General features: G+C 40.6%; 2 protein-coding genes across 2 annotated transcripts; one reads left to right on the forward strand and one right to left on the reverse strand.

Annotated features, from left to right (window-relative positions):
* Positions 1-17085: 17085 nt before the first annotated feature.
* Positions 17086-18236, reverse strand: LOC124224739 (uncharacterized). The gene is made up of 3 exons (XM_069138121.1): positions 18225-18236; positions 18091-18109; positions 17086-17870 (listed from the first exon to the last, which is right to left on the reverse strand). Exons 1-3 carry the CDS (start codon positions 18234-18236, stop codon positions 17086-17088), a joined length of 816 nt encoding a protein of 271 aa, XP_068994222.1.
* Positions 18237-19566: 1330 nt separating this feature from the next.
* Positions 19567-20717, forward strand: LOC138191376 (uncharacterized). The gene is made up of 3 exons (XM_069138122.1): positions 19567-19578; positions 19694-19712; positions 19933-20717. Exons 1-3 carry the CDS (start codon positions 19567-19569, stop codon positions 20715-20717), a joined length of 816 nt encoding a protein of 271 aa, XP_068994223.1.
* Positions 20718-21143: the final 426 nt, after the last annotated feature.

A 21143-nucleotide genomic window follows, 5' to 3' on the forward strand; every position in this document is an offset into this window, starting at 1 on the left:
CAGCGTCATTCTCTTCTCCGGGTGGTTGCTCTCTCAGCAAATTGTACGTCCCCTCCATCTGCTCCGCAAGTCCCATATACGCTTCGACTGCCATGACTTTGACGTTGATATAAGCTGAACTTTGTATAACTTTTTTGACTTGCACGTATTGTGTAAGACTGACGAGTCTGCATCGGATGTGTTGAGCTTATATGTATATGGACCGATAGATCGCAAGAATTTGGGAACGGTGCGCACTGCGTTCTGCGCATATCGGAGGATAAAATGACGTCTGAGGCGACGGGGTCCGCAGTCCCCCTCCCACCATCCCCAAATTATTGGGTTTTATGAGTCGTTAAGCAGCGGGTGGCGAACAGTGTTTGGTGTAAGAAAAATCTTATCTTGCCCGCTCTTCACCGGATGGTATGTGCACATGTAGTTTTGGGGTTTTACGACTCTTCATAGCAAGCAATTCCGAGCCTGCACATCCCCAACCATATAAGCGTGGGGTATGCAACGGAAAGCTGGAGAGCTCTTGAGGAAATTATCTCCTAGCTTATACCGCCTCCCCCCGCGTCACTCTTTCGTCTCTATGTCACGTGGTGCGTGCTCTACGAATAATTGGCCGGCTGGGTTTTGCTCGGTGGAGGGCGGGTGCGAGTCCTTTAATATTAATTCGAACAGTGGTTTGAAAACTTCTCTGGTAATTTTGAGAAATCCTTCGTGTTAAAACAGGCGTTTTTGATAAAGTGAGCTGTGAGAAAGAAAAAAAATCGGTGTTCATTGGAAAAATCTCAAGACTTCAACGAGTTTATATTTTTTTGTGAGTACTTTATAGAATACACAGATATATGTATGTGGTGCTACGCCAATCCTCTTACGATACTGTGAATGTTGGATTCCGTAATGATAATCGCATTTGATTAATATGTTAACAAAAGTTTTTTTCGATTTGTTTTAACTTTTCTGTATTCCCTATCATCGTATCCATAAAAATTCTGGAAAAATTTTAGAATCATATCGAAAAAATATAAACGGACAGAAAAGGGGGCCATCAGACTCCCCACCCCATTCACCACCACGATCGCCGACATATAAGCGGGTGTGCAGAGGGGCGGCTTATTATGAGGAGGATGATAAGGATGAATTGACTGATAGTGATGCTGATACGCTAATTATCAACCCCGAGCGATGTATTGACGATAGTGTTGGTGATGATCATCGCGAGTTTGAACATAATTTGGCTGGCGAGCATCATCTCGAATCATCATCATCATCGAGTGATGTGGAGGATGAGGAGGAGGAGGAGGAGGAGGAGGAGGAGGAGGAGGAGGAGGAGGAGGAGGAGGAGGAGGAGGAGGAAGAGGAGGAGGAGGAGGAGGAGGAGGAGGAGGAGGAGGAGGAGGAGGAGGTGGAGGAGGTGGAGGGTGTTTAGAATGGCGGTAATGACGCACGCTTTGAATTCGGTTTACTTCTGGATCAGATTGATGAAATCCGTGAAATCCTGGGAGACATAGATAGAGCTGACGATGATGGTTATTATTCGGACGAGGATTGGTGTGTAGCACTACATTAAAATAATATTGTAGTATCTTCCACACCTTCTCCGTATCACTCATTTGAATAGGTGGAAACTTTTTTTGAATTGGAGATTTATCATGCATATAAATGATGAGTGCAGCAGCATCAACTTTTCTATTTCGGCTTGCTCTTTTTACAGATTTTTCATTGCGAATTAATTTTGGAAAGAAAAAAAATGTCATCTCATTCGAGTGATGATGACGACGAGTGGTCGAGCGTTGATTGGGGTGAGGATGAGGAGGCTGAGGAAGAGATAATTATAGGCTTTTCCGAAGCAACACGCGAGTTCTCGTTGGAGGAGCTTCGGGATCTCGTTGAGGATGCGCGAGCTGCTCGAGTGAGACCAAACAGCCAATATTATATAAATTACGGTGATATATGTATGCAAATAATTGTAGAAAAATGGGCGAATGAAACTATCGTAATAATTATAGATGTCGAAAATAGCGATGATGATGATAATGTTAACGAACAGGATAGCGATAATGATGTTATGGATGATTTCGAGGAATAAACCACGCTAAATTCATAATTATTGATTATATATTTTTCACAAGTAAAAATTCATAACATTTACATTTTGTATGACGAGAATGGGTAAAAGTTATAAAGATATATATTTGTAATGTATCCTATTTTTAGATTATAATTTTATCGAATAGTAAATTTTTTTAATTCCATGTATAAGCTATGATATAATTGAGATTAATTTTATCGAATATTCTACATATAAACGCGAATATAATTGTATATATCGTAATAAATTCTATTGTTATTTTGGTAAATATCGTCCATATTATCTATACACGCGATTGCAAGCTAAACAGTCTTTAATTAGAGGATTCGGTCCATCCACGATATCGCCATCGGGTCCTGGTGTGTAATGTATGCTACATCTGCGGAACCTTGCGACGGCGTGGTCCATTTTCATATTCTCTGGTAGTTTATCCCACGCATCATTGATGGAGTTTGATGCGAACGTGCAGATAAATTCTTTTGGTAAAAAAGCTATATCCTCGGACATCATTCCCCTTAAACCGTCCAATTCTTTGTACAGACGGAAGGATTTCTCGAGGGAGCTGGTACACTCCTTCGAATACCAACTCCTCAGTCGCTGCACATTTTCAAAGGCGCAATTGTATGCCGGGATGTATTCAGAGTTGTCATCATACCAAATTGAGCCTGGCGCTGCTGCTTGCTGGAGGTTATTCGCTGGAGAGTATCCATGGTTCGCGTCGTGCCACGATGCCGCTTCCATATACCTCAATTTTTCCATTTCAGGGGGTATGATATGCAAATCTTCCATATTAATAACCCTCGTTGTACCATCGACGATCTCCGTCAGCCATGCTTTCTTCTCCGCCCCTTTGACGTATACGTAACACGAATTTTCAACCATTTTTCTCACAATCTTCGTCACATCCTCGTCAGATTTGTTGCCCGCGTTCCATGATATTCCGTGGTGATTGTGCGTCAACCATACATTGGTAGCTCTACATTCAAGTGGTAGGCTTGCCAAATCATAGGGCGGCTTGAAAATGATGTAATCCAGACCCGACCCGTTTACATTCACGACTGCGACTTCCTTGGGTACAAACTTCATGTTATGACCGATAAAACATTGCACGTCTAGGATCATCGCCATGTTGAGGAGTGGGAATGTTGCGCTCGATTATATACTGACGGATTGTATGTGGAAGACTGACTATTCCATCTCCAGCACACCCGCTTTTACCCCCTCGTGGATGAATTTTGTGGAAGTAGAGGGGGATCGTATAGTTCATTTAAGGCGCATAACTGCATGAAAATTCGAACTTGTTGAATTCTCCACCAAGGTATTTCATTTGCAGACGATTTTCTCCGGCCATGCTACACATTTCAGTCAGCTGACTGGAATCTTCTTGTAGAACTCTTGCGATTCTCGGTGGTAAGAAGACGTTATATTCTCCATCGATTGTCGCCAAAACACGTACCCCGAATTTTGTTTTGACCAGTCGTAACCCGATGACGTCATACACTCCCCCAATTTCGAGTTCCGACATCTTCTTGGTTGGCAGATTCTCCAGGCGGCTGACGTGGTTAACTTTTGCTAGATCCATCGCGTTTCAAGGTTATTTCACGAGCGAGAACAGTTCACAATGAGAATACGATGAGAACAGAGTGACGATCACGATAGACGTACGCTTTATATACCACCCACCCCCACTACAATTTTTCCATTGGACAAGTCTCGACACGCATATTGTGCGAGGAATTTTTATGGGGACCACTGCCCCAGACTGGTTTAAGTTCATTGTCGGCACCATCTCAAAGAGCAATTTCCTGGAATTTTTTCAATAGATCTAGCGGGTTCTTACCTTATCTGATTTATGTGCGGCTTTCCGGCGACAAACAAGTCTCGACAGGAATTATTTTGTGTGTGTGTGTGTGTGTGTGTGTGTGTGTGTGTGTGTGTGTGTGTGTGTGTGTGTGTGTGTGTGTGTGTGTCAAATCCTATGGGAATAGCCGCCAAAAATGACCGCGGGGGGGGGGGGGGGGGAGAGAAGGTGCGCCGTGAGTCTGGCGGGCGGCGGGGGGGGAAGAGGCTAGGGGGGAGCTAGGGGGGGCTAGGGGGGAGCTAGGAGGGAACTAGGGGGGAGCGCCGCCATCTTTGAGTTAGAACTCTCATATATACACTACTAACGACTAATTATCTTTAAGTTGAATTCTCTTTACTAAGCTAATTGTATGCTATTTTCTCATTCTGTAATGCTCTTCGAGAACCATCTGCGAGACCTTCGCGTCAAGATACCAGGACACTGCCTGACAGGGGTCACGTACCAGCTCAACATCGACCACCACCGACTACAGACGAACGAATACCGCTGAAACCACTCCCGATGGATGCCTATCTAGTTGTCGAACAGGGTCGTGCGTGATGCACAAACAGCACCTCCAACTATTTGAGACTTATCGGCCAGGAGCCGAACCACGAACGAATGCTTCTACCGCTCGGATGCATCGTCAGGCGGCGTACAGGGCTGTGCGTCAAAAACACAACAAAGCCTCCCGTCGACGATACTTATCAGCCTGGAGCTGAACCGACCCTAACATCTACTAAGTCGTTGACTATCCAATAGAAGACGGTTTTCTCTTCACGAACCGTCTTATCGAAGGACTGCGGCGTGGAATAGGCTAATGATATGCTGACCACGTGGATCTGGTGGATCTAGTGTGGGGATCCGGGTTGAGGGCCATCACCACCAGATCGTTCCGGCATGAGGGCTCCGATGAGCGAGGGCCGGGATGCAGCGCCGACGAAATAGCTACAACGGGGAGTACCAGTAAAGCAAGGAGTGAGTTACAGTCGATCGCAAGTCCAAAGGACCGTTGACGTAATATTGCCGCACACCTCAATATCGCAACACATGAGCAGTACGACCCCCCCCCCCCCCCCCCTCTCACCAACGATACCGCATAGCTGAAGGAAAATATCTCTAACCACCTTTCGACGTCCCGATACCTCGATACCTGTCGTCGAGGGAAAAGAAAAACAAGCGGCGAGGGATTATCGCCGCCTACCCATGGACCAGGCCTACGCGACCTGCTGGTCCAATTCAAATACCGCAAATTTAAGGAAGAATCACGTGACAGCAGCTCGACGAAAATCAGGATCATCGCTCATCTCGTCACTCTACGTTCAGTTACTGATAATAACAGACGTGCCTTTTAGTAACCGCTCTTTTAGTAACTCTACTGCCAGTTTGCCTTTGATTAATCCTACCTTCAGCTTTCTTGAATCGTACTAGTGTTCCTGTCATCGCTAATCACCGCTACCTTATCGCATTCTCTCGCACCTGTTAGATCTTCTTTTACGTAAGTGAGGTTCCTTTTCTATTTTGTGAAGCCACGAGATTACTTGCAATATATTGTACCTTTACCTTTATCTCTTTCTCTCTTTACCTTGCAGTTGGTCTGCTTGAGCCAATTGGGCTCGTATCTTTTCTCTTTATCTTGCAGTTGGTCTGCTTGAGCCACCTGGGCTCGTACCTTGTTCTCTCTCATCTCTTATCTTGTCCCTTTCTCTGTCTTATTGCAAATAACTTCGCGACTGGTTGACTATTACTTACGCATTGTAGTGACTACCGCTTTATCTTATTATCTTTCTCTTCTGGAATATTTGAATGGCTAATATCGCTGTCTAGCAGCGCGTTCCGTTGAAGGATCAATTTTTATCTTAGCTACTGAGCATTGCTATTTTGTTATATTTTCTCTGATTAGTTTCTATCTGTCTCTTTACCTATTATCGTTGATTATCGTATCTTAGTGAGTGTACCGCGGGAGCGATCTTATATTGCTGCGCGGTCCCGCTCATCGTTCATTTGACATTGGAGTATTGTGCCGTATCGCATAACATCTTTTTCACTATTTTCTTCGCTAATATCGCTGATCGTAGTTGTCCGTAGTCTATTTGGTTTGCCGTACGTCGCATATTAATTATCTTGAATATTGTTTGTCTTATCTTGAATTGCCTTTTATCGTACCGAATATTATCTTTCTTTCTCTCGCACTTACCGCAAACTAGAGACTACGTATTATCTGTTATTCTCTATATTTTATGCTAATTTTCTACTTGACCTGTCGCTTGAATTTACCTTGTGATTCATAATTCCCTGTCTGCCTATTTCTGATCATTCTGGTAATGTGATAACTATTACAATTGTTGTATCTCGCATGTGTTTATAATCGCTTCTCATATTTTATGATTGATTTGCTTACCGCTTAAATTAATTACGGCATATCTTTTCTGTTCTGCCTATCTATCATAAAACCGTGTTAATCATTACCTTTAGTATCGCGAGCTTGCGCATATTTCCCGCTTATTCGGAAAACGTTCCGTTATTTGTTAACTTTCTCGCTTAACCTTTATCTGGCTGTAAATATTGTTAATTATCGCATCTATCGTAATTGCATCTCAATCTCTTCAGCGACTTGCTTGTCATTGAACTTATCGCTTCTTGCTAAATATATTTGATATTATTCCTGCTTCACCTGTTTCTTATTTTATCTATTGGATTCGACTCCGCCCCGCTACCATTATCTTGTCTATCTGAGCGAACTGTGCAAAACCGTCGTAGAACCTGACCTCACCTTTATCTATTACCTTTACCTTTACCTTTATCTTTTTGTCTAATTATCTATTTTTGACGCATGTGCGTCTGGCGCCCAACAATCGTATCTTTCTCTCTTAGTACCTCTCTCTCTATCTAATTATTCAGGTTAGTGACTGCGCCGTAGGGTAACCAATTATCGTTTTTATCTTTTACCCTCAACGTCATTAAAAATATTGGTTACAATATAGATATATATATATATATATTATACAATAATATAATTAAATATAAATGGAGGTAATTAAGTTAAATGATTCAATAAAATGAGAAAATAATGAATTTAAATAAACTATTTTTCTTAAATTGAAGGATAATTAATTTTTAAAAATTAAAAATATTAAATTAAATAAATAATCATTTATCTATCTGTATGTTTTCTTTAAACCTTATGATAAGTTCTAACCCGCTGTATAAATGTTTCAAATTACAATTCCGAAAGTAAATTAAATGGCATTTTCTTGATGAATGATATTTTTATTTTAATTAATATGTGAGCAAATAATTAAAAAATATATAGAATTTTTTCAATAATTTTATTCATTTTTCATGAATTGAATTATTGTGAGAAACAATTTTTTTTTCCAAATTTCTCTTTTTTTGAAAGTCAATTAACGATTATAATATATGTATATATGTAATAAACGTTAATTGTAACAACGAACAGTTCATCCATACCTACTCTTACCAAACACCAGTATTAAATATCAATTTATACAATGGATGAGAACTTATTATAAGGTTCAAAGAAAACATATAGACAGATGATGGATTATTTATTTGATTTCATATTTTTAATTTTTGAAAATTAATTGTTCTTCAATTTAAGAAAAATAATTTATTTAAATTGATTATTTTCTTATCTCATTAAATTATTTAACTTAATTACCTACATTTATATTCAATTATATTAATGTATAATATATATATAAATAAATGTATTTATATTCAATTATATCAATGTATAATATAATAATGTATGATATATATATATATAAATTGATATTTAATACTGGTGTTTGGTGAGAGTAGGTATGGATAAACTGTTCGTTGTTACAATTAACGTTTATTACAGAGTAATCAAGTGAAGATAAAGGTGCAAAATAAAAACGTTGTAATACAATAGGTGCGTGGAATAAATATACACGTGCTCAATACAATACACTCAGTTACTGAGTCCCGTCTAATCCAAGACGACCCGGTCAGTTTTGACTCACTCGACAGACTCCTTCTATCGTTCGCTTACAGTCGTTTTATTACCTATGTATAAGTGAAATCTATACTTTCACACGCATTGTACATTTGTATATTTCTCATGATCTTCGCATATATCAACACCTCCTCTCAAAGTCATGAGATTACATGTTTTCATCATTTGACCCTGACATACCTAAATTACTCATACACTCATAATGTTTAATTTTTCCTAGGCCCTTTGTTAGCATGTCAGCGGGCATTTTTTCAGTTCTTAAATGTTTAATACATATAATGCCGTCTCTACATGCATCTCTAACGAAGTGATGCCTAACATCAATATGCTTTGTTCTCGCGTGAAACGCCTCGCTCTGAGTAAGTCTCATTGCATTTAAATTATCTTCAAACATAGTAATACATTTACACGGAAAATCAAGACTTTCAAATAAACTGCGCAAGTACATCGCCTCTTTTGTTGCTTCTGAAATAGCTATGTACTGCGCCTCAGTACTCGATTGTGCCGAGGTTCTTTGTTTACGCGCCTCCCAGCTTATCGGTGAGCCAGCTAAAACAAATGCGTAGCCAAAGTATGATCTGCGACCATCAAGGAATGATCCCCAGCTAGCATCAACTAACCCGAATAATTCAAGTCCAGTTCGCTCATAAGCTAAACCACAGTCAAGCGTTCCTTTTAGATATCTCATTACGCGCTTTACCGCTTTCCAATGTGTTTCATCATAATTGTTATTGTACTGACTTAAATAGTTAACCGCGTATGATAAATCTGGTCTAGTAGTAACCGCTAAAAACATTAATGCTCCAATTGCGCTTTGGTACGGATATTTAGACATAACTTTAGTATTTGGCTTCTTATTTTTTACTAACTTACAACCTACTTCGATCGGCGTAGTTGCTGGGTTACGTAGACTTAAACCGAAACGCTCTAGCACTCTCTCAGCATACATTTTCTGATTTAAAAACACACCATGATTTTCATCACGCATAAACTCAATTCCTAAACATTGTTTCACTTTACCTAGGTCTTTCATCTCGAACTCTTTAGATAATTGTTCTTTAATTTTTAGTAACCAGTCATTGTCGTCCGTCGCAAACAGTAAATCATCGACGTACACTGTTATTAACATAATTTTCCCATTTCTACGTGCTATAAACAAGCATGGGTCTTGTATCATCGATTTAAAACCCAAAGACTTTAATTTATTTACTAGCTTTACATACCACCGTAAACCTGACTGTTTTAGACCATACAAAGACTTTTCTAATGAACATACACAATCTTTGATTTCACTTAAACCCTTTTTCCACTCTTTGGCGATCGCAACTATCGAACTCGTATACTCACTACTATTTTCAATTATTCTATCTGTCACCTCACATAGCACTTCAGGAACTTCCATGTAGACGTCCCCTTCGAGTTCGCCGTTGAGGTAAGCAGTGACGACATCCATCTGGTGAATATCAAGACCTAATTCTGCTGCAAGTGCCGCCAATATTCTAATCGACGTTGTTCTCACTACTGGGGAGAATGTTTCATAAAAGTCTTCCCCTGGCCGTTGAGAGCAACCTTTTGCTACCAGTCTAGCCTTCTCGATCTCTCCTTGAGTCGTATCTTTAGTGCATAATACAAATCTGTTACCTATGACTTTTCTATTTATGGGTCGAGATGCCATTCTCCAAGTACGATTTTTAATTTGTGCCACCATCTCTTTCTCGATGGCTTTTCTCCATTCTTCAGCTTCTGGACCTTGCTCAGCTTCTTTCCAACTATAAGGTGCGTTCGTCGTCATGTTGACGAACACGTTATCACTCTCATGTGATTCTGAGTCTGTATTTTCTTCTTCGCCGTCCTCCTCGAAGCTTTCATGAGCCTCCCCCTCTGGATCTGGTTGACTTGAGTACCCCTTTCGAGGTCTACCGGCTTTTCCTGTACGCATGATCCTCGGACGTCCTCGTCCTCTCTTCGACGGACCTACCAGTCTGTCCCATGAGAGTGTTGCTGCCCTTTTCTTTGGTATCTTTCTCTTTTGTATTGTATCGGACTCTTGGACTTCTGCGCGTACCTTTCGCGCCGCCCCTCTCACTGCTCTTAGGGTCCTTCTCAACTATACTGTCGGTTCTTCTTCTCCTTCTTCACGATTTTCTCCGCTATCACCTCGAGTCTCTTCATTATTACTCGGACTTCTAATATCCACTGTAATGTCGTCTCCGTCATCCTCTTCAAAAATTTCTCAATACTGATGTCCCGTACCTGACTCTGTCATGAATTTTACATCACGACTTACTATTATTTTCTTCGCGGCTTTATTAAAGATTCTGTAGGCTTTTGATTTGGTATCGTATCCAGTAAACATGCCTTCTATTGCTCGAGATTCAAACTTGCCTAGATTTGGGCTTTTATTCTTGATGAAAACTTTCGCGCCAAAAACTTGCATGGAGCTTACTGTCGGAGTTTTTCCCGTCCACTCGGTGAAATGTACTCCACCATTCAGCGCTGAGGTTGGGCACCGGTTTCGTACGTAACAAGCCGTGTTTATGGCTTCTGCCCAAAAAGCTGGAGAACTACCTGCGTGGCGCATCATGCACCGCGCCATTTCCACCAAGGTCCTATTTTTTCGCTCGGCGATTCCATTCTGCTGTGGAGTGTAAGGAACCGTGAGCCGTCTTTTAATACCATTTGACCATAAAAACCGATCAAAATCTTGATTCACATATTCTAGGCCGTTATCTGACTGAAGAAACTTCACTTTATGCCCGGTAAATGTGTCTGCTTCTGCCTTATACTTTTTAAAGACTTCTGGCACTTCACTTTTGTTCTTAACAAAATAAACTTCACACCACCGCGATTTATCGTCAATAAAAGTAACGAAATATTTTTTACCACCCATGGATACGTGTCTCATAGGTCCACATACATCCGTATGTACTATCTCTAATAGCTGGTGCGTGCGGTCTTTGTCGCCTAAAGGGAAAGGCTTACATGTAAGTTTTTCACGGGCACATACTTCACATTCAGATAACTTTTCACTATCATTAATTTTCAGACCTTCCACTAGTCTATTTTTTGACATTAATTTCAGATCGTGTTCATTTAGGTGCCCGAGTTTTTTGTGCCAAATGTCAATCGCTTTCTTTGACGCACTATTCACTTCAACATTACTTATCGCGTCCCGAGATTGTCTAACATAGTATAAGTTTCCAATGCGATCAGCTTGCGTACACACTTTGTTTTCTTTATTAACAACAATTGCGTCTTTTTCACGAACAATCAGTTTATAGACGCGATCCGTTATCGCCGACACTGACAATAAGTTCGTGCGTAAATCCGGTACGTACATTACACGAGTAATATCTATCTCACGTTTGTCGTGTCCTGTGTCCACTAGTAAACTCACCTTACCCACACCAATGATTCTCGTACTGTTGTTGTTCGCCAATCTCACTTTACTGTCCATACTTGAGTATTCTTGAAACATCTGTATTTTCTTGCACATATGACTCGTACAACCACTGTCTATGCACCACGAGTCACTTACACTTTGACTATAATTTGTCTCTTCACTCGTGCTCAGCATAAAAGTTTCTTTTGTCCCTTCATCGCAGTCTTGGGCTTGCTTCGCCCACTGGCGTCGTCTCTTATTTTTCTCCGGACAGTTTCTGGCTATATGCCCATGTTTATGACAACAATAGCACTCTGGTCCCTTCCATGGAGGTTTGTTACCTTTCTCTTGATGCTTATCCACATGATTTTCCCTCTTGGGCTGCGTGCGCCGTTCATATTGGTTGCGCCATTTCGTGTACATGGCACCGTGACTTATTGGTTCAGTTTCTCGTCCCTCGAACTCCTCGAGTATTTTCACCTTCAGTGTCTCCGTCGTCGGCAGCTCATCTCTGGACTCTATCGCAGTTCTAAACATGGAAAATGACGCTGGCAGGCTATACATTAACACAATTGCTAATACCTCGTCATTTATTTTTAGACCAATCTCTGAAAGTTCCTTCACTGCATCACTGAAGTCTGTTACATGTTTTCGGAGATCCCCACCCTCAGGCAATTTAGTTAGGATGATTCTTTTCGATAGGGATGCTTTCCTTGCTGGGCCTTTCGACTGATGTAGACTCTGCAGTTTTTCCGAAAGTTCACGTGCTGATCCCAGGCCATCCACCGCTGCGTAATTACTCTTGCAAATCGACAACATAATTTTAGCCTCTGCTTTTGAATCAGCTTTTACCCACTTACTATAATTTTCTGCCGTTAACGCGGGTCTCACTGTATTCGGACCTTCTATGTGATCCCAGAGGTCTGCTTCTTTAAGCACCGACCTCATCTGAACCTTCCACGTGTTATAATTCTCACCAACTAGGGTCTCAATATGAAACGTTGACGCCATATTCGTCATCGTGCTTCTTCCACAATCCAGTGACAATCGTAGATCCACCCACTGGTACTTTACTTTTCCGCACTCTCTTGCTTGAGTGAACTTTTACACTACACTCCCGAACAGCGAAAGAGCACACCAGAATGTTCTAGACGCGTCACCTGGGCCCATAACCTGATATTTAATACTGGTGTTTGGTGAAAGTAGGTATGGATAAACTGTTCGTTGTTACAATTAACGTTTATTACAGAGTGATCAGGTGAAGATGAAGGTGCAAAATAAAAACGTTGTAATACAATAGGTGCGTGGAATAAATATACACGTGCTCAATACAATACACTCAGTTACTGAGTCCCGTCTAATCCAAGACGACCCGGTCAGTTTCGACTCACTCGACAGACTCCTTCTATCGTTTGCTTACAGTCGTTTATTACCTATGTATAAGTGACATCTATACTTTCACACGCATTGTACATTTGTATATTTCTCATGATCTTCGCATATATCAACATAAATGTTCCAAATTACAACTCATAAAGTAAATTAAATGGCATTTTCTTGATGAATCATATTTTTAATTTAATTAATATGTGAGCAAATAATTCAAAAATATATAGAATTTTTTTAATAATTATATTTATTTTTAATAAATTTCATTGATGTAGAAAAAATTTTTTTTTCAAAAATTTCTCTTTTTTTAAAAGTAAATTCAAAATTATAATACACACACACATATACAGGGTGACCACGATAAGGTGGCCACCCCCCTCCAAAATCTAGCCGTGTGATAATTTGAGAAATTTTTTGCATGATTTTTAAAGGATTTGCGACGATCTCTCCGATAGTAAAGTCAAAATTTTTTTAGAAACAACCGTTTTTGCGCGCGAAAAAAAAATTTTCGATTTCGAGACCAAAAATAGGGTTTAATTTTTTTTCTGAAAATACGCAAAATCCTGAGCGCGGATATCAAAAATTTTCCGGGATTCGTCAAACCAATCACCCAGAAACAAATCTCAAAATTCGAACTTTTTGTCGAAAATTCGGTACTAACTGGCGGAACAGGTGGAATTGAAATATCTGGTAAAATTGACCAGCGCCAACTTCACCCGAGTCCAGGTAGCGGTATACGATATGTCATTGACGATTCTGCGCGATGAGTTTCGTTGGACTGACTTTCTCTGCTTGCAGCTAGGCGAGCAGCAAGATTAGTAGTTTGAAAATATCTGCATTGAGAGAAGCGTGACAAAAACGTCTGCATTTAAAATTATCAATGATAATTACACGAAAGCAGCATAACGGGAGGTTAACAAGCATTTTGTTATCATCGGTTGCCAGTGACAACCGTTGTAGCACGGAGGTTAGCGAACGCTCGCGCGTGGCCGATCCGGCCGATCAAGATCCCGCTATTACCGTTTGCCGACGCGGCGACGTCGAGATGATGTAGCGCAAAAATTGAAATTCTTTCGAAAATGATCATCGAATCATCCCGATTCCGTCAAAGTGCAGCATTATTGACAAAGGCTTATCACTCTTATTTTACACAAAAATGATTTGAAGAAACGAACAGAATCCACCCGAATTTTGACAGTGTATTGCTTGTTCGTCGCAAAATTCTAGGTCAGTTTATTTATATTCTGGAGAACGATGCGCGAAAATTGGTTAATTCTGACACCGTGTATTTACTTTCGTACGTCGAATATTTCCGCGGCAACAAAGCACATGGGTGGCCGACTTTTCTGTGATTCTAGTAGTAACAATGAGCGCAATATTGCCACGACCCAGCGTTATTTTCACGCAATGATCAAACCGGGGACAGTAAACCACGGTTCGAAATTATTTTCGATGAAAATATGCCGTTGCATTCTGGAATTTCGTTAATTGTCCGACAAATTGATACGTAATGCGTAAGAACGAAATGACTCGCATTTGTTTAGAACGAAACCCTTCCATTGCTCTTTACTTCAATACGAAAATCGTACTATTCTTATCCAGATGACATAAGTATGTACGAAGCACGACAGGCTGAGGTATCGTTAAAGTACGGCGAAAGTATGGCCGATGTTATGACAGAAGTAGAAGTATGAAGGAATAATCGTCAGGTTATGATTCATCTACCTTTTACCTGTGATTTTTCCATTTCGTGGGCGACAAAGACAGTATTTTTTCGTAAATGCGATCGCTACGCTTCACTTTCCATTTCAATTCAATGACAGTTCGTCAATGACAATAATTAGCAAACTAATATTGAGTTTGTAAACCGATGCAGAGATTTGATACTTAATTCTATACAATTCCTTACAGATATGGTAATACAAATGTTTGATTGGTTTTTACATGTGCAATGAAATATTTTGTTTCATTCAAAATATGTACAATGCGTAAATTCGGGAATCCGTTATTTTTTCGGATCGCGCATAGTATTGCACAACAGAATTATGCACCTTCGATACTCCTCTTATGTTAATCCGTCCTCCTCGCTGAAAATTTTTTCAACGAATGCTGAAATTTACAGGGACGCGGGCATAATATTTGCAATGTTGCCCGCTACATTTCATACATTGAATAATGCGTAATTACTTTTCACTGCGTAATAAATATTCTCCGGCATTGCTTCGTGTTTGCCTTTCCCGGTTGGACTCATCTCTGTCAAACTATCGTTGTCTAAGATAATGTTGAAGAGTGCTCGGTTCGTTTCTTTCCGACTCTTGTACATAATCTCTGTGACGGCGGCCATTTGCACATTGTCAACCCACACGTCGTACCCTATGCTTAACCGTACTTGATGACAATTTAAAAATGATAATTATCTTATCAAAATTAGTGACCATTTAGTGTAAAAGTATTACCAACAGATCGTTTTCCGCTACTCGGTGCTGTTACTTTCAGGACAATTTGAAAAGTGTTCCATGAATTCGTTTGATTAACGCATTTATTCGTTTCTTTGTTTTAATTGCGACTGTAGTCGCAGTTTCATAATGTAGCTACACAACATTTTGTTGGAGACATTGAATTGATGCATTATTTACTGAAAATTTAATGCATTATGAAACGGACGCAGCATTATTGTAAATGGTGTATTTTTTCACAGATCACGAGTGCACCACCTCGACATACAAGTTTGAATTTCTGAATCGACGTGATCTGAGATACTGTATTCGTGCGTGTACATATAATTATTTTTAATTATTTAATTTATTTATTTATTTATTTATTCATTCATTCATTCATTGATTTAATTATTCATTGATTCATTCATTTATTTATTCATTGATTCATTCATTGATTCATTCATTGATTCATTCATTTATTTATTCATTCATTTACTTATTTATTTATCTTTTTTATTTTTTTTTTTTTTCTTTGCGTATGGCCAAATCGGTGGGGAAATCCTTTATGGACCGCCCTAGGTAGGGTACCGTCACTCCCAGGAGTGTGGGACTCGCCTTACAGAATACCCACTAAAACCACCACCAAAAACCGTTCCTTGCTGTCGTCCACACCCCACGGAACTGTCGTCGTACCTGTTTTTGAGAATCAAATATCACGATTAGAACAATACGAGGCAAATATTTTGATAAAATTAAATCCAACAAACGGATGTGAACTAGACTTCTCACCATTTTCGTGACACCATTCTCGCGTTACAGAAACGCTGAAACTCAGGTTTATTTGCAATAAGATTCATTAGAGTTCAGTAGTATTCAATACGAGCCTGTAGTGAAAAGAAACTTGTCTTGTATTTCATTTCTGGTCTCGTTCTGTGTTATCGTCCGCCAAAAGCCATTCCTAGCTGTCGTCCACACCACACGGAATTGTCGTCGCATCTGTTTTTGAGAATCAAATATGAGGATTAGAAAAATACGAGGCACATATTTTGATAAAATTAGATTTGACATTTTTGAAACTACAGATGCAGTTTAACGTGCATCAAAAACAAGCGAATTTACACTCGACTTTTTACGATTTTCGTGACACTATTCTCGCGTTACAGAAACGCTGAAGCTCAAATTTCTTCGCAATAAGAATCAATCATTAGAGTTTTGTAGTATTTAATACGAGCGTTTAATGGAAAGAAACTTGTCTTGCATTTCATTTCTCGTCTCGTTCTGTGTTATCGTCCGCCAAAAGCCATTCCTAGCTGTCGTCCACACCACACGGAACTGTCGTCGCATCTGTTTTTGAGAATCAAATATGAGGATTAGAAAAATACGAGGCACATATTTTGATAAAATTAGATTTGACATTTTTGAAACTACAGATGCAGTTTAACGTGCATCAAAAACAAACGAATGTGCACTCGACTTTTTACGATTTTCGTGACACCATTCTCGCATTACAGAAACGCTGAAGCTCAAATTTCTTCGCAATAAGAATCAATCATTACAGTTTTGTAGTGTTTAATACGAGCGTTTAATAAAAAGAAACTTGTCTTGCGTTTCACGTCTGATTTTGCCAGCTCTTCGTGTCCGCCGACAGCCGTACCTTGCTTATCCTCGAGATCCCACGGGACTATCGTCTAACCTATTTTCAACATTAAACAGCACAATAAGAAAAATACGAGGTGCCTTTTTGATGATAACGATTCCTATGTTATTCAAACATCATATACAGTTTTGTGTGCGGTAGAAAACAAAGAGAGTTTTGACGTCCCACCACTTCTGTTATACTATTTTCACACATCTGAGGATTTTTTTTTCAACCCTCTAAATAACAATAATAATAATTCATGACAGTTTCGCGTTGTCAATCATTGAAGATTTGTAAAAAGAATCATATCTCACATTTCATTCCTGGTTCCGTTGCCTGAGGAGATGCTCGATGTGCCCTCCGTTCTGCTGGACAGTGAGTGCGAGCCGTTTCCGGATAGACCCTCGCACCCGTTGCATCTCCCTAACAGGAATAGCGGCACACGCTTCGGCGATGCGGTGGCGCATGTCGTGTTTTGTTGTGGGGGCCCGTTCGTAGACGATTTCCTTGACTCTACTCCAGAACCAGAAATCACAGACGGTGAGATCTGGTGAGCGCGCTGGCCACCTAACCGGACCTCTCGTACCGATCCAGCGCTCCGGGAACATGGCGTCCAGGATTGCCTTGTTCGCGTTACTGTTGTGGGCAGGGGCCCCGTCCTGCTGCCACCAAACCTGGTCCATACGGATGGGGTTTCCGTCCATCAGGCGGGGGAGTTCCTCGGTGAGTACGGTCGTGTACTTGGCTGACGTGAGATTTCCGTCGAAGAAAATGGGCCCGAGGATCCTGTCCTGTAATACTCCAACCCAGACGTGGAGCTTCCAACGGTGCTGGTTGTCCTGTTCGACGATCCAGTGTGGGTTTTCCGGAGCCCACCAACGACAGTTCTGCTTGTTGACGAGTTCGAGGTTCGTGAACAGCGCTTCGTCCGTGAAGCACACGTTCCTGAAGAAATCGGGATCCTCCTGCAGACGCTCCAGTCCCCAGCGACAGTACGTCAGTCTTCGTTCGGCATCACCTGGGCACAGCTTTTGCACCGGCTGGTACTTGAACGGACGGTTCAGCTCGCGTGCGATTTTTCTCACAGATTCTCGAGGAACCTCTGTAGGGAATTAATTACTCCTTTTAGAAAGCACGAAGAGACAATTATCGCATTGACCCCTAAATATACGTTGAATTTGTGTCCAGGATTGTCTCGTCTCTAATAAATCTCACCCAACAGAACGAGGTATGACTTGGTAATAAAATTTCGCATCAAACCGACGGGGAAATATCTCGCCGAACTGACGAGTCAATGGATTTTCGGCTTAATTACAATTCACCTGGATGAATGTAGAATAACTTGATTAATGAGAATTAACTGAATCACTAAATATAACTGAAATGTTTAGAATTAACTGAGACACAACTGAATTACGGAAAATTAAATCAAGTATATGGGCTATTCCGCGTCAACCGGATCAGTCATCTCTCAGATATTTTTTTAATTCGGCATGTGGATTGTGTGGGAGAAGTTAGATTCTTGTGCAAAAGCGCGAATCTCATAATGCAAAATTCGATTTTTTATTAACAATACCAAATTAGACTCCCATTTTTTTCAAAAATTCATAACTTTGGCAAAAAATTAGATACAATATATTTTTTTTTCAAATTACGCGGAAAGCTCCATAGAATTTAAAAAAAATACGAAACGGTAAAAAAAAGTTGTTATCAATTGTTTATTTAACAATTAATTTTTCAAAGATTTTTAAAACAGTGACTGACACGATCAAAAATTTTTTTTTAAATTCCGACATGTTCCTTAAACTGTACTACAACCTGTGAATTAATTCCAGAGAGGTGTTTTTTTTCGTTTTCGAGTTAAAAATCATTAAAGGTGTCGATGCGCATGAAATTGCGGCGCGCCGAGTCTCTACGTATTGGCGGGCGGCCGGTTGCCGTCCACCGCTACCCCGCGGTGGCCTCGTAGCGTTATTTTAGAGTCATTTTCACGATGTAGGACATGATTGCAGAATCTGAAAAAAATACTGTAGCTTTACAAGGCCTGCTCAAAGCGATAAGTGAAGTTTCAGGAATGTGTTTTTCACCGTTTTTTTATTACAGAGATTCAAAATAACGGTTACACACCATGAAAGGGCACATAAATGATAATAATTACATAACTTGCTACTTATTTTAAAATAAAAACACATTCTTGAAACTTCACTTATCGCTTTGAGCAGGCCTTGTGAAGGTACAGTATTTTTTTCAGATTCTCCAATCGTGTCCTACATCGTGAAAATGACTCTAAAATAACGCTACGAGGCCACCGCGGGGTAGCGGTGGACGGCAACCGGCCGCCCGCCAATACGTAGAGACTCGGCGCGCCGCAATTTCATGCGCATCGACACCTTTAATGATTTTTAACTCGAAAACGAAAAAAAACACCTCTCTGGAATTGATTCACAGGTTGTAGTACAGTTTAAGGAACATGTCGGAATTTAAAAAAAAATTTTTGATCGTGTCAGTCACTGTTGTAAAAATCTTTGAAAAATTAATTGTTAAATAAACAATTGATAACAACTTTTTTTTACCGTTTCGTATTTTTTTTAAATTCTATGGAGCTTTCCGCGTAATTTGAAAAAAAAATATATTGTATCTAATTTTTTGCCAAAGTTATGAATTTTTGAAAAAAATGGGAGTCTAATTTGGTATTGTTAATAAAAAATCGAATTTTGCATTATGAGATTCGCGCTTTTGCACAAGAATCTAACTTCTCCCACACAATCCACATGCCGAATTAAAAAAATATCTGAGAGATGACTGATCCGGTTGACGCGGAATAGCCCATATACTTGATTTAATTTTCCGTAATTCAGTTGTGTCTCAGTTAATTCTAAACATTTCAGTTATATTTAGTGATTCAGTTAATTCTCATTAATCAAGTTATTCTACATTCATCCAGGTGAATTGTAATTAAGCCGAAAATCCATTGACTCGTCAGTTCGGCGAGATATTTCCCCGTCGGTTTGATGCGAAATTTTATTACCAAGTCATACCTCGTTCTGTTGGGTGAGATTTATTAGAGACGAGACAATCCTGGACACAAATTCAACGTATATTTAGGGGTCAATGCGATAATTGTCTCTTCGTGCTTTCTAAAAGGAGTAATTAATTCCCTACAGAGGTTCCTCGAGAATCTGTGAGAAAAATCGCACGCGAGCTGAACCGTCCGTTCAAGTACCAGCCGGTGCAAAAGCTGTGCCCAGGTGATGCCGAACGAAGACTGACGTACTGTCGCTGGGGACTGGAGCGTCTGCAGGAGGATCCCGATTTCTTCAGGAACGTGTGCTTCACGGACGAAGCGCTGTTCACGAACCTCGAACTCGTCAACAAGCAGAACTGTCGTTGGTGGGCTCCGGAAAACCCACACTGGATCGTCGAACAGGACAACCAGCACCGTTGGAAGCTCCACGTCTGGGTTGGAGTATTACAGGACAGGATCCTCGGGCCCATTTTCTTCGACGGAAATCTCACGTCAGCCAAGTACACGACCGTACTCACCGAGGAACTCCCCCGCCTGATGGACGGAAACCCCATCCGTATGGACCAGGTTTGGTGGCAGCAGGACGGGGCCCCTGCCCACAACAGTAACGCGAACAAGGCAATCCTGGACGCCATGTTCCCGGAGCGCTGGATCGGTACGAGAGGTCCGGTTAGGTGGCCAGCGCGCTCACCAGATCTCACCGTCTGTGATTTCTGGTTCTGGAGTAGAGTCAAGGAAATCGTCTACGAACGGGCCCCCACAACAAAACACGACATGCGCCACCGCATCGCCGAAGCGTGTGCCGCTATTCCTGTTAGGGAGATGCAACGGGTGCGAGGGTCTATCCGGAAACGGCTCGCACTCACTGTCCAGCAGAACGGAGGGCACATCGAGCATCTCCTCAGGCAACGGAACCAGGAATGAAATGTGAGATATGATTCTTTTTACAAATCTTCAATGATTGACAACGCGAAACTGTCATGAATTATTATTATTGTTATTTAGAGGGTTGAAAAAAAAATCCTCAGATGTGTGAAAATAGTATAACAGAAGTGGTGGGACGTCAAAACTCTCTTTGTTTTCTACCGCACACAAAACTGTATATGATGTTTGAATAACATAGGAATCGTTATCATCAAAAAGGCACCTCGTATTTTTCTTATTGTGCTGTTTAATGTTGAAAATAGGTTAGACGATAGTCCCGTGGGATCTCGAGGATAAGCAAGGTACGGCTGTCGGCGGACACGAAGAGCTGGCAAAATCAGACGTGAAACGCAAGACAAGTTTCTTTTTATTAAACGCTCGTATTAAACACTACAAAACTGTAATGATTGATTCTTATTGCGAAGA

This window comes from Neodiprion pinetum, chromosome 1 (assembly GCF_021155775.2).
Source record: "Neodiprion pinetum isolate iyNeoPine1 chromosome 1, iyNeoPine1.2, whole genome shotgun sequence".
Classification (NCBI taxonomy): domain Eukaryota; kingdom Metazoa; phylum Arthropoda; class Insecta; order Hymenoptera; family Diprionidae; genus Neodiprion; species Neodiprion pinetum.